The sequence below is a fragment of the Anguilla rostrata genome, chromosome 1 (genome assembly GCF_018555375.3).
Source record: "Anguilla rostrata isolate EN2019 chromosome 1, ASM1855537v3, whole genome shotgun sequence".
In the NCBI taxonomy this organism is placed as follows: domain Eukaryota; kingdom Metazoa; phylum Chordata; class Actinopteri; order Anguilliformes; family Anguillidae; genus Anguilla; species Anguilla rostrata.
In genome coordinates this window covers 33,830,340-33,842,667 of record NC_057933.1, presented here as the reverse complement: position 1 = coordinate 33,842,667, position 12,328 = coordinate 33,830,340, and the positions used below count along the sequence as shown (strand labels likewise).

Here is a 12,328-nt window from a genome sequence, read left to right as displayed (position 1 = left end):
AACTGTGTCTGTTGTGTGTTTTGCCAGATACTTGGTATACTGTTTGCAGGCTGACTTAGGTAACCACATGCCAGCTTTCCTGGAAGACCCTGATGAACATGATTCCCAGCTTGCCAAAATAGGTAAACCCAAGATTTCGCTGCACTCTAATAAATGCTTTGCAGTCTCCCTGATAATTACTATTACTGTTTTGGTCAAAACAAATTAAGTGCACCACTTGTGGGTTGAAGTATGTTTAAAGGGATACTCTGGGGAAGGAAGGGAGCCCTTTGCTAATAGCTTGCCTTTATCTGAACTATTTAAGAAAATTGAAAAAAAAGTCAAACTTTCTTGTTATATGATTATTAATATTAAAAACGTCATAAGATTCATTTTCTGATTTGAATATTACAAATATAAATACAATACATGACTGTTTCAGTAAACTACAAATGAAAACATTTTTTAAGAAAAAGAGGAGCCTCATTCTTTTCATTTTCAAATTTGTTGCTGCAATGGAAATACATAATTTTATGAATTAAATATTAAAGTGATTCATGAATGTTAAACTCCCCCCTTTCTGGACACACACACAGAGGACGTTCTCCACACCTTGACGGGCGCTATGGCCTTGCTCCGTCGTTGCCGCGTCAATGCCGCTCTGACCATCCAGCTGTTTTCTCAGCTATTCCACTTCATCAACATGTGGCTTTTCAACAAGCTGGTAACAGAGGGAGACCTGGGGCTGTGCTCGCACTACTGGGGCGCCATCTTACGGCTTCAGCTTAGCCGTGTGGAGGCCTGGGCAGAGAAGCAGGGGCTGGAACTAGCCGCTGACTGCCACCTGAGCCGCATTGTTCAGGTGGGGCTCAAACCGCATGCCAAATCCCACTCTCTGCCATTTTTGAGTATCTAAACTTTTAGCTAGTTACCTTACGCTGCTAGATTCCCGAAGTTGGGTAGCTTTTGCATCAAATTGTGTTCTTCTGACAAGATGTCTTCCCTCCCAATGGGAACTGCTGTTACTGTTTATGGTTGCAATTTATCTCTGTACTTCACCTGCATTTATTTAAATCCAGGGAAATTAATTTGATACAGCATGCATGCTATCTAGCTAATGTTACCAACTTCACTAACAAAGCTAACGGAGTTGCTGAAAACTTTGAAAAGGCTACAGATAACTTCATGAAAAAGTCATTCACTTTACAAGTATATTAGCTAGCTATGATGGACCTATGGCCCGCTAATATTACTTATCCACACCGGATTACGTGTTTACATCCCAATTCTAACTAAATGTCTAGGGGTGTATTTCAGGAAGCAGGATTACTGAGTTAGCTGTATAACTACATGGAGTAAAACCTAGAACAGCTCTTTTTCAGTCCATGTTACAGATTTGGGAGGGTTCTGAGTTTTACTCAGTGCAGTTATCCAGTTAACTCAGTGATCCTGCTTCATGAATCAAGGCCTAGAATAGCTAAATACCAAATGAGGGAAAACACTAAATAGCTGCACCGGCACTACTGCGTAGCTACCGTGCGATGTTCCCACGCACTAGGGGGTGCACTCAGTGTAAAGATCATTATAACGCATATTTGCATAATTACTGTTACCATCTATATACAATCATTCCAATGTCACCTCTTTGCTTGACATTTTTCCTACATAGTACACACTAATATTAGGACTGATTTAGATATTTCAGCATCTTGCCTTCTTCAGTGATATGGTGTTATATGCTGAAATACAGTACCCTCCAAAAGTATGGAAACAGAAGAGTGAAATTTATTTATTTATTTATTTATTGTTTTTTTTTTTTTTTGGTACGTACTGTTGGCGAAGTGAGGATTAAGTGAAATATGTTTTACCTGCTAAAACCCTTGTTTAATGTCCAGCACTCTGAGTACCAAACACAGAGGCATCAGCAGTTAAACACCTCACTTATCACTTATGTAAAATATATTTATTTGATTTAATTTGGTAATTATTATCAAAGATATCACTTAAATTTCTGAATTTGTTGATAGACTTTACAACCTGTTGGATCAACCTTCATCAAAATGTATGACTCACAACCCCATTAAAATTAAGAAATGTATTCAGTTACAACAAATATCTAAAGATGCGGTTCAGCTACCTTAAACCAATTAATAAATCTTACAGACATGGACAGGTTATAGTCACACTCGGAATGAAAGATAAAAACAAAACAGTGTTTCTCCCTTTTTTGTAATCCCAAGAATGTGCCAAGATCAAATTCAAAAACCAAAAGACAGCAGAATATTCCAAAAGAATGAAATGTTGAATGCCAGACCAAGGTATGGGACTCAGATGCCCACATCTAACTAACAGCTAAAAACTCACTTGCGAAAATTGCTTTAGCTACAAGGAGGGTGCACATTTTTATCTACTGAAAGAGGAGGGGGACACACCTAATGAACTGTATAAGAACTGGAAGGGAAAGTGGCTTCTCAAAACGGCACTTTTTCCACGGCCCATAGTTAATTCTCTGATTGGCCAACATGACATGTCACGTGAACGTGGTCACGTTGTCTCTCCTGCACAGTGTAATGGCTGCCGAGTAATTTGCAGCTAGCAGCAGCGGCTAATTTATGATAAATTATAAATTATTGTCATCTTATTCATCATTTTTGTTTCGTATTGATATTTTTTAAAAGTCTTAAATCCAACTGCTTTAAGTATATAGAAAAAGACATTTATTTCTACCATTCCCATATGATTGATGGACATTATATATAGTAAATCTTGTGTTTTATGGTGTACTGTGTGTGAAAAATGGGAGAAGTCAATTTTTGTCATTAGCAACCATAGAGTTTGTCATTAGCAACCATAAACACTTCTGTTGCATAATAAGAGGAAGAATACAGTTATGCAAAATAATATGTCTATGTATTCATTTTTCTTTTTGGAAAATTATGCATTCAGAGACAAAAATGACATGTCATGCACCCATACACGTCATTGAACCCATCTATGTGTGGGTGTGTGTGTGTGTGTGTGGAATTTTAGATATTTACAGATGTTCTGGTAACATGCCAGCTTTACAATGGCAGTTATTTAGAAGCAGAGTTTTGAGGGATATTTGGCATAAAGAAAAACAAATTTCACAGAACTCCTAAGCAGTTTGTACAGCAATGTTGTTTCTAAAAGCTTGTACACATGAACAGATTCATTTTGCAGTGTTCAGTTATACTTCTTAACAGTATATCATGCCCGCACTTATTTCCACATCAAATACATGTTGCATGCTACACATAATATTCAGAGGAATAATCTGTACACCTGGATTGTCAATCTGAAGCCTGAAATTTCTATTAATATGTCTAACAAAACACTTTCCCTCAGATTTTTTCAGATTTTCTCTCTCTTTTACACTATAAAACAAACGACTATTGTGCAATACGATTTTATGTCAGGTTTCAGCGATTGTTACTATGGCATGTTTGGACACGTAGCATGAAAGATGAGTAATTGCTGTCGGTCCATTCCCTAGGCAACCACCCTTTTGACTATGGACAAGTACTCGATGCAGGATGTTCATAACATCCACAACACTTGCTTCAAGCTCAACTCCCTGCAGCTACAAGCTCTGCTCAGCAACTACCATTGTGCTCCTGACGAACCCTGTGTGCCCCCTGTAAGTACATGCCATGCGGCTTTCTTTAATTTGGTCATTTTTGCCTAGTTAACTGGTTCTTAACCAATGATTTTGCATAAGTTTGTGGCCTGATGAAGTTATATAGACAAATAAAGCCCACCTTTTCTTTTTTCTTTTAAATATTAACAGTCAGCTAAACATATCCAATTCCCATCGTAATGTGGAATATCCAGCTATTTGCAACAGCAATTGTGTTCATGCGGGATCCCCACTGTCGATTCGGGAGTGTAGACATCTGCAGTTCTCCTCCAAAACAGGTGGTGTTGCCACCCTGCTCCTATTCACACTGCAGCCCACAGCCAAGCTCGCATAGAACATTGGTAAATGGCAAATGGTAAATGGACTGCATTTATATAGCGCTTTTATCCAAAGCGCTTTACAATTGATGCCTCTCATTCGCCAGAGCAGTTAGGGGTTAGGTGTCTTGCTCAAGGACACTTCGACACTCCCAGGGCGGGGTTTGAACTGGCAACCCTCCGACTGCCAGACAATCGGTCTTACCTCCTGAGCTATGTCACCCCATATTGGTTATCTATTTAAGCACCCCTTCCCTGCAGTCTCATCTGTAGCTGTGCCCCCAAGCATGATAAACTAAAAATAGCATCTGTCTTGGAGTTCATAAAAATATTCTTTCACCACAAAAAATTTGTATTCTGTTAACAAAATAAAGCCAAAAATAGCCCAAAGATATTCCAATACAGAGGTGAAAAATGCTGCTAAATGCTGATACAAGGGGACTGTAAAAAAATGTAAGAGCTGTAAGTGTCTATCGAACATAATCTTTGTAATTGCAGATTATAAAATTCCCTATGGGAAAATGAATGGTGGAATTTCAAGGGTGGAAATCGAGGGAAAAATACTGACTTCACGCTTCGGCTCCCAAATCCCAATTTAATATGCACACGCTAAAATTTTTCAACATTTTGTATTTTTTGCAAAGCATACTTTTGCAAACAAGTGTGGGGCCGTTTAGCCTGTCATCACAAAATTAGGCTAGAAAGACTCTGGAGTCTGATACTCAATAATAATCAAAATAATTTTGACTTTTCAAAACAATATGGCTGCCACACATCAAGAAATTCTTGCGGGTGTAGCCATTTTTTTTGTACGCTGGTACAGTGCTTGATTCTGAGGATGCATGCACATTTGTGCCAATTGGTGGTGCTAAAAAAACCAAATCACTTTAAATGCTAACTCTTCAGGCTGAAATATTGTATGTTATATCTCTGTGAAAGCCCCCACTTGTTTGAATGACCAAAATATAACTTAAACAGACATGGCCACCAGTGAGATATCAGCAGCCATTTAACCGTTTTAGCCATGGCCAATCATCATGAAACTTGGTAGGTACATTGACCTATTGACTTGGTACTACCTTGTCAAGGTATCAGATTTGGGATCAGTAAGCCATTAGGGGGCACTATAGCAAATATAAAAGTTTCAAAAGAGCATATCTTTGGCTATGGGTAATGGCAAATCATATAAATTGCATTTTTAGAAACATTATAAGAAGCAACATTGGTCACCATTTTGTTGTTCTGCCGTTTTGAGTTTTTTTGCAAAACTTACTTTCGCGAACTAGTCTGGGGCTGTTTGAACTCTGTTTAGGCTAGAAAGAAACTGTACTCTGTTCCCGAATAAATATCAAAAATATTATGTTCTTTTCAAAAACATATGGCTGCCACACATCAATCAGTTGTTGTGGGCGTGGTCATTTTTTTTTTGCTAAAATCATGAATGCTACGTTTGATTCTCAAAAAATTTGGCAGTCCACGATTCTGAGGACGTAGGCAGGTTTTGGAACCTGTCTGGCAATAGGTGGCCCTAAACCAAATAAGTTTAAATACAAATAATTGGTTTTTAACTTGCTCTGACCTGCACTCAGCTGTCGGGCTCGCTGTAAATTAGGCTTGTCAGCAATAAGTAGGCTGCTGTAATTTGCATATGGATGAAATGAGGCACAGTGTCTCAGCATCCCTTTTATTGTATCAAAGCTTACAAAGGAATTTATCAGGGATGTGTGAAGTGAGGGAACTCATGTCTTTTACCAACAGCTCTGATAAATGATTGATAAAGCGTGTGCTAAGCTTTCACTCCTGCACAATGCGAAAAAGCAAAGTGAAAGTAACCTGGTATTTAGCAGTATAGCAAAGACATCATTTCAGCTAGAAGAACGCAGTAAACTACGTTTGAAAAAGATATGTAAATGAGCTTGAAAAAGACAACACTGGAACATATACGGGTTTTCCAAGCAGGGGCAAAAGTCACAATGGGTAAGTCATAAAGAGGGTTGATTTTTTCAGGTAGTAGCTCGTTTTCAGGTCTTACTCAGCACAGGAATGTCTAACTAAGACCTTCTTTCTTTTTTTTTGCTGTTTGTAAATAAAGTTCTGTCGAAATTAATTTCGCAAGTACAATCACACAAAATTAATTTACTGCCATTGTGATTAAATTAAGTGATTAAGCCTTTAGGGTATGGATGCATTATAGGGTATAATAATAGGGTATGGACACTATAGAAAAGTTTTTCTCTGAAAACTGAGATTTTGAATAGACTGAATAGAAAAGCTACACAACAACTGCCTGAAATATAACAGATATTTGCGTATGCATTTCCAGCAAACCACCAAAGCTGCGTGTTCTCTGTGGAGAAAGTTTTTTTTTTCGAAAAACCACATTTTTGGAATTTTGTTTACGTACAAAATAATGTTTGTTTTAAAATTCTCTGTAAAACGCTTTCAGCTCAATGTAAATAACTTATAATGACTTTTGCTAGCCTGTACAAGGCTCCAGAGTGCGACACATGCGACCAAAAATCTGTCAAATGCGACTAAACATTTTCATTGGTCGCACCGGTGCGCCTGACATTTAGCAGGTCTCTGTGTGTGTATGTGTGTAGCGTTATTTTTTTCCCACCCTACTCTGCCTCTGATTGGCTCTGACCATGATATTCTTCTTCGCTGAATGCGGGTGGGGAAGAAAAATAAGGAATGTGTGTATTAGTTATATCCGCGGGCACCGCGGTTAATCCGCTGATCGGGCGGGCCGAGTCATAAAAATTAACATTGTGATTAAAAGTGGATGGGTTGTGGGTGGGTGAAATAATACATCATTAATGAGGAAAATATTAATTACATTCTCTAAAATGTGAACATAGTTTAAGATCAATTTTTCGTCAGGCACGAATTAGCAGACTAGACTCTCATTGCACCAACTGCGGCGTCCATCTGTCTTAAGCAGCAATGGAGGCAAAAAAAGATCCGAGAGAAAATTAAAAAAGGAGAATTTAAAAAAAAAAAAAAAAAGGAAGGGCAGACAAGTTCCATGTGGGAGCAATTTAGTGAAATACTTAACCATGACGAGTCAAGTGCTGGGTATGTCATATGCAACAGCTGCGAAATAATGTGAAATAACGGTAATGTGTGATCGGGTATTAGGGCCATATTGACGGAAAAAAATCGGAGATTTTGAGAATAAGATCGTAATATTATGACAATAACGCTGTAATATTACGAGAATAAAGTCATAATATTATGAGAATAAAGTCGTAATTTTACGAGAAAAAAGTCATAATATTACGAGAATAAAGTCGTAATTTTAGGCTACATGGGGAAATATCAGAAGTTATACTTTAGTAGGATATAGGTTTCACAAATAACGAGATAGCCTACTTAATCTTTTAGCACATCAGCACCACATTATCATAAGTAACAGGACTTTGAAAAGATTTTGCAAGAAACTTTTATATTCCGAAAAAAGAACCACACAGACTTGGAGGAAATTGCAGGCTCAGGCTGCCATTATACTGTCCTCTCGCCCGTTTTGTTGGTTGCTGGTAATATATTTTCCTAAAAATTATGTTTTTCTCTTCGAAATTTTACGATTTTATTCACGTAATATTATGATTTTTTCTCGTAAAATTACAACTTTATTCTCGTAATATTACAACCTTTTTCTTGAAATATTATGACTTTATATTATTCTCATTAAATTATGACTTTATTCTCGTACTATTATGACTTTTTTCTCGAAATCTCTGATTTTCCCCCCCTCAATGTGGCCCTAATACTAAGTCGTAGGGGTGCGGGTCTCTAAATTAGTTTGGGTGGGTGGCGGGTGGATGATGCGATTCGGATGACGTCAGAGCCGATCCGCGCATCACTAGTGTGTATGTGTGAATCTGCGCCCTGTACTCCTCCGGGGGCAGCGCACACTTTTGTTTGAGTTATTTGAGTTTGATTTATTTATTTGAGTTTGTCAAGCACTTTAAACATCAGCACTTTTTAAGTTTATTTTTTAAACAATTGAGGTTATTGCGATTTCTTGATGGTGCTGTGATTTAAATAAAGAAAAAACATTGATCTGCACCTTTATTCCTGTTTACAATCATTTACAAAATGTGTTAAGAAATTACCAATGTGTATGGGAACTGACAAAAAAGGTAACGCTTAAAATGTATTATTGCGCCACCAAAAGGCGCAGGGAAAAATTTTGGGTGCACCTAAATTATGTGCTGGTTCACCTAAATGAGAAAGTTAGGCGCACCAGTGCAACCAATGTAAAAAGTTAGTCTGGAGCCCTGTTCTATACAAAGAGCAGGGCTGCGTTTCCAAGTTTCAATGTACCTTAACATTTTACAAAGGTTTCTAAGGTATACCTTTAAAAGGGAAACCGCTTTTTTACGAGTGTTTCCCAGACTATACCTTAACAGTTCCCTTAAGGGACACCTCAAAGGTACGTCGTAAGTTGGAGCTGGCCTTCACTGTGGTGCTGAAAAGTTTATCAATCGATGCCAAGCGAATCGATTGTCTCACTTGTAAAGGCTTATGAATGACGTTTTAATATAACAAGTGTTGTCATAATCATTTTACATCAATCTAATATTGCAGAAGAGGAAGCTATGCCTACTAAAGATTATCTGCTAATCTCTTTAAGAGTCAAATAACTGTCTGCAGACCTTGTGATAGTTTTAATCAATAAATGTAGGCTACAAAAGATAAAATAAAGAGCATCAATCGGCACATATACGCCATAGTCTGGGACTTCTTGGAAGCCCAGGAAAAAGGATATAGGCTACATATAAAAAATTATTTTGTTCTTATTGAAACAAAGATCTAATTTTAATTTGTTTTTGTCAAGCAATATATAGACAACTGTAGCAGCATATCCCCTGATTCCTGCTGACTTTTCTCTGCAGTGCAAAAATGATCGTAGATGAAAGGCAAAAGCGCGTCTGTGGAAATTGATAATGATTAATTCTATACCGCGTATGCAACGGCATTTTAACCTGGGTCAGTAGTGTAAAGAGGATATTAAATGAAATATTGCCAAATCATTTTATAACCTATCATAATACTATAGATGGCTCACTTAAAGGAAGTAAAAGAAGGGACACAACGTGGCGTTTCATTGCCGTGTTTTGTGTGATCACTGATTAGTGTAATTAATAGTAGGTGCATCCGATTACTAATTTAATTTATTGCGCACTGGGATTGGCTAATGCAGCCTACATAATTACCCGTGGGTAGTTTCACATATGAAGACAAGACGGCATAGAGGAGCGATCTTCACAAAGGAGGAAATGCACGTCTTACTTGATGAAGTGCAACAAAACAAGGGCATCCTATTTAGTAATTTTAGGAGTAATGTGTCAGGTAAGGCGAGGGAATGGACCCAAATGCAGAGTCAAAAATACTCGAAATCCAAAAGGGTAAATACAAACCGAGAATTTACTTTTAATAAGTACAAAAACCAGGGAGAACAAAAACAAAGCCACGCAGGGCAAGTCTCAAAAGGACAAAGCAAAGTTCTTTAAACGCAAAAACAAAGAAAATCCAGAAATTCAAAACAATGCAAAAACAGAACACAGGCAGGATAGAAAACACTCAGGACAAAACACAGAGTCAAAAGTACACGTGGGAGCACATACCGAAACACAATCAGAAAAGCACACACAAGGATCCAGCACCTGAGTCAGGGAAGAAGGAACTTAAATAGACAAGACACTGACGAGACCCAGGAGGGCACAATGCACAATCAGGCCACAGAGAGGGAAGGGAAAACGAGACAACCAAAAAACAATAATTGAATAATTGAAAACAATAATACAATTAAACAGGGTAAATGAACAGAACTAAAAACTGAAGTGCCGCCATCTGGCGGCCCAAAAGGGGAAACGCAGACAAACCACAGAACCCTGACATAATATTTCCAATAAGGCAAAAGTGGCTATTTGGATGAATATAGAGAGTGGACAGTTGTCAGGAAAAAATGGCAAGACTTCGCCAGTCTTGCCAAATCTCGAGGGGCGGCAGTGCGGAGGGAGATAGCAAAAACGGGTGCTGGACTGAGCGTAGTACCCAGCCTCACCCCTGACGAAGAAAAGGCCCTTTCAATCATTGGCCACACGGCCTCCCAAGGCATCTCGGGGGGCATTGATGTCAGATCTGGCAAGGGGACATCCACCCTCCAGCCCTCTGGTGAGGGGACATCCACCCCACCCCCCGAGCCCTCCTCGCCACCCCAAAGCTCGCATGCCTCGTCGCCTTCTCGCTGTGGTTCTCCCCCCCGACAGAAGCCCGCACCAGAACACCTCAGATGCGAGGTGGAATGTCAAGGAAGAGAGTCGTGCGCTGCAGCTGCAGCGAAGACCTTCTCCGTTTGGAGAAGGAGAAGCTGGTGGTGCTGCGAGGGCATCGAGGCGCAACTGGAGATGTCCAACAGCCTCCAGCGGGAGATGCTGGAAGTAAAAAAAGCAAAACTGGACCTCCTGCAGAGGCAGTATGATTTGGCAGAGGCACAGTTTCATAGGCCCTCCATATCCGTGCCCATCATTCTGCCATCTCAAGGTAAGTCTAACGTTTTTAGTGTCCTATTCCTATTCTGCAATGTATTCCATTCAATTTCACTAATTAACTTTTCTTCCCTTGCAGATGAGACAAATCCATGACCACGTCCCCGTTGATGAAGTTTTTTATTTTATTATTTAAAAAAAAAAAAATTTTTAAGGAACGGTATACTATCTTTTTGTTTGCATCTATTTTGTTCCTTTGATAAAACATGCTCCTTTTTGGAAACCTTAACCTTTTGTTACATTCTGCAAATAAAGCACCTGTGTGTTCTATTCCATGTTGTTTGTTTTTTATAGAGCGTTTCACTGGAATTCTGTTGCTAGGGAATAGTTAAGACCCAAGTGTATTTTGTGTCAGTTATTGCATTATCAAACATTGAAATAGGAAATAAATTTGTCTGTTTAGAATGTTTTATGTTAAGATGAAACCGTTCTTAAGCCATGTGCTTGGAGAATATTGCTGTGAGTAACGCATGCGGGTTACGTGTGCAAACTTTGATTAGCTGGTTTAAGTTTTGGTAGGCTAATTATAGCATTTTAATTTGATGGGTCCACACTGATAACAGTGGGCTCATTGTGGGGAGAAATGGGGTTGATTGAAGGGAGTTTGGATGGTGGGTTTATTGCTGGAATGGGAGTTTGGATGGTGGGTTTATTGCTGGAATGGGAGTTTGGAGGGTTTATTGCTGGAATGGGAGTTTGGATGGTGTGTGGGTGACGTGGGTGCTGGACATGGACCGTTTAGTGACTGCAAAGGAAAAGTGGAGAAAAAACAAAGGAGTCCAACTTCAGCCAAAAATGTTGATGATTTTTTGCCTGGCCTGAAAACCAGCGTTATATTGTGCTGCACAATGTTCAGGGGGAGGAGGGTCGTCACCTTCGGCGTCATCCTCCTCTTCATCCTCATTATCCTCCGGAGGCATGTGCGCTCGTGCGCGCACAGCAATGTTGTGCAGCATTGCTGTTACAATGATGACAGCACAGCACTTTGCAGGGTTGAGCTTCAGCCCTCCCATCGACCGATGAATGCAGCGGAATCGGTGTTTCCAACGGCCAATTGTGCGTTCTACGAGGCCCCTGGTGCGGATGTGGGCATCGTTGAAATCCTGCTCAGCTTGTGTTACAGGATTCGCCACTGGTGTCATCAGGTAGGTTCGGAGGGGGTAGCCACTGTCTCCGAGGAAAAAACCCCTGCCGAACACTCCCCTGGCAACATCCTGCCCCACAGCTGAGTTGGCCCAGATGTGCCTGGCCACTTCGCCACAACATCCACGATGAGTCCATTGTGGTCCACCACCACTTGGGTGTTGATGGCGGAATACCCCTTACGACAGATGAACAGCTACGGAAGCCTTGCTGAGCCCGTTTCCGTCTCCCACCACCTCCAGAAAACTGCCCACTGCATAAAAGCGTAAGGCTGCCAGGAGCTGGACCTCTGGGCTGAGGGCAAAGTTGCACTGGGTGGCCCTTGAAATGTGCGGGGACACAATTTCAAGTAGTTGGAGTATTTTCACCCGTGGCAGCTGGTATTTAGCAACGATGGCAGTGTTTGAGAGGGCATCAAGCGGTTTAAAGTTTGTCCTTATAAAATGATTAACATAAACCAATCGGCTACGCGAATGGCGACGCCTTTGGTTTAGAGCAACAATACGCTGTAATGCAGCCATAATGCGGCCTAACTGAGCCCAATAATGATCGACTAGATATAGCGGGTGCCACCATCTTGATTAGTTTCCAGCTGTCCTCATTTAGATTTGTCATTTTGCCTAATATCTGTCAAATATAGGCTTGTAGTAGCAGGGTACAGGCTACGGTAGCCT

At 39.9% G+C, this 12,328-nt stretch overlaps 1 protein-coding gene and 1 long non-coding RNA gene across 10 annotated transcripts in view; both read left to right on the top strand.

The window, feature by feature from the left end:
* LOC135254964 (afadin-like) overlaps positions 1-12,328 on the top strand; it is a 197,425-nt gene that overhangs the window by 119,193 nt on the left and 65,904 nt on the right. For all 9 annotated transcript variants that reach the window (XM_064335658.1, XM_064335648.1, XM_064335635.1 and 6 more), the window contains 3 exons: positions 28-122; positions 576-841; positions 3,494-3,637. In XM_064335658.1, the coding sequence (XP_064191728.1) occupies positions 28-122; positions 576-841; positions 3,494-3,637 (505 nt within the window). The remainder of the gene's footprint in view (positions 1-27; positions 123-575; positions 842-3,493; positions 3,638-12,328) is intronic.
* Positions 3,648-10,781, top strand: LOC135255070 (uncharacterized). The gene is made up of 2 exons (XR_010330066.1): positions 3,648-10,506; positions 10,591-10,781. It is a non-coding gene; the product is annotated as an uncharacterized LOC135255070 (long non-coding RNA).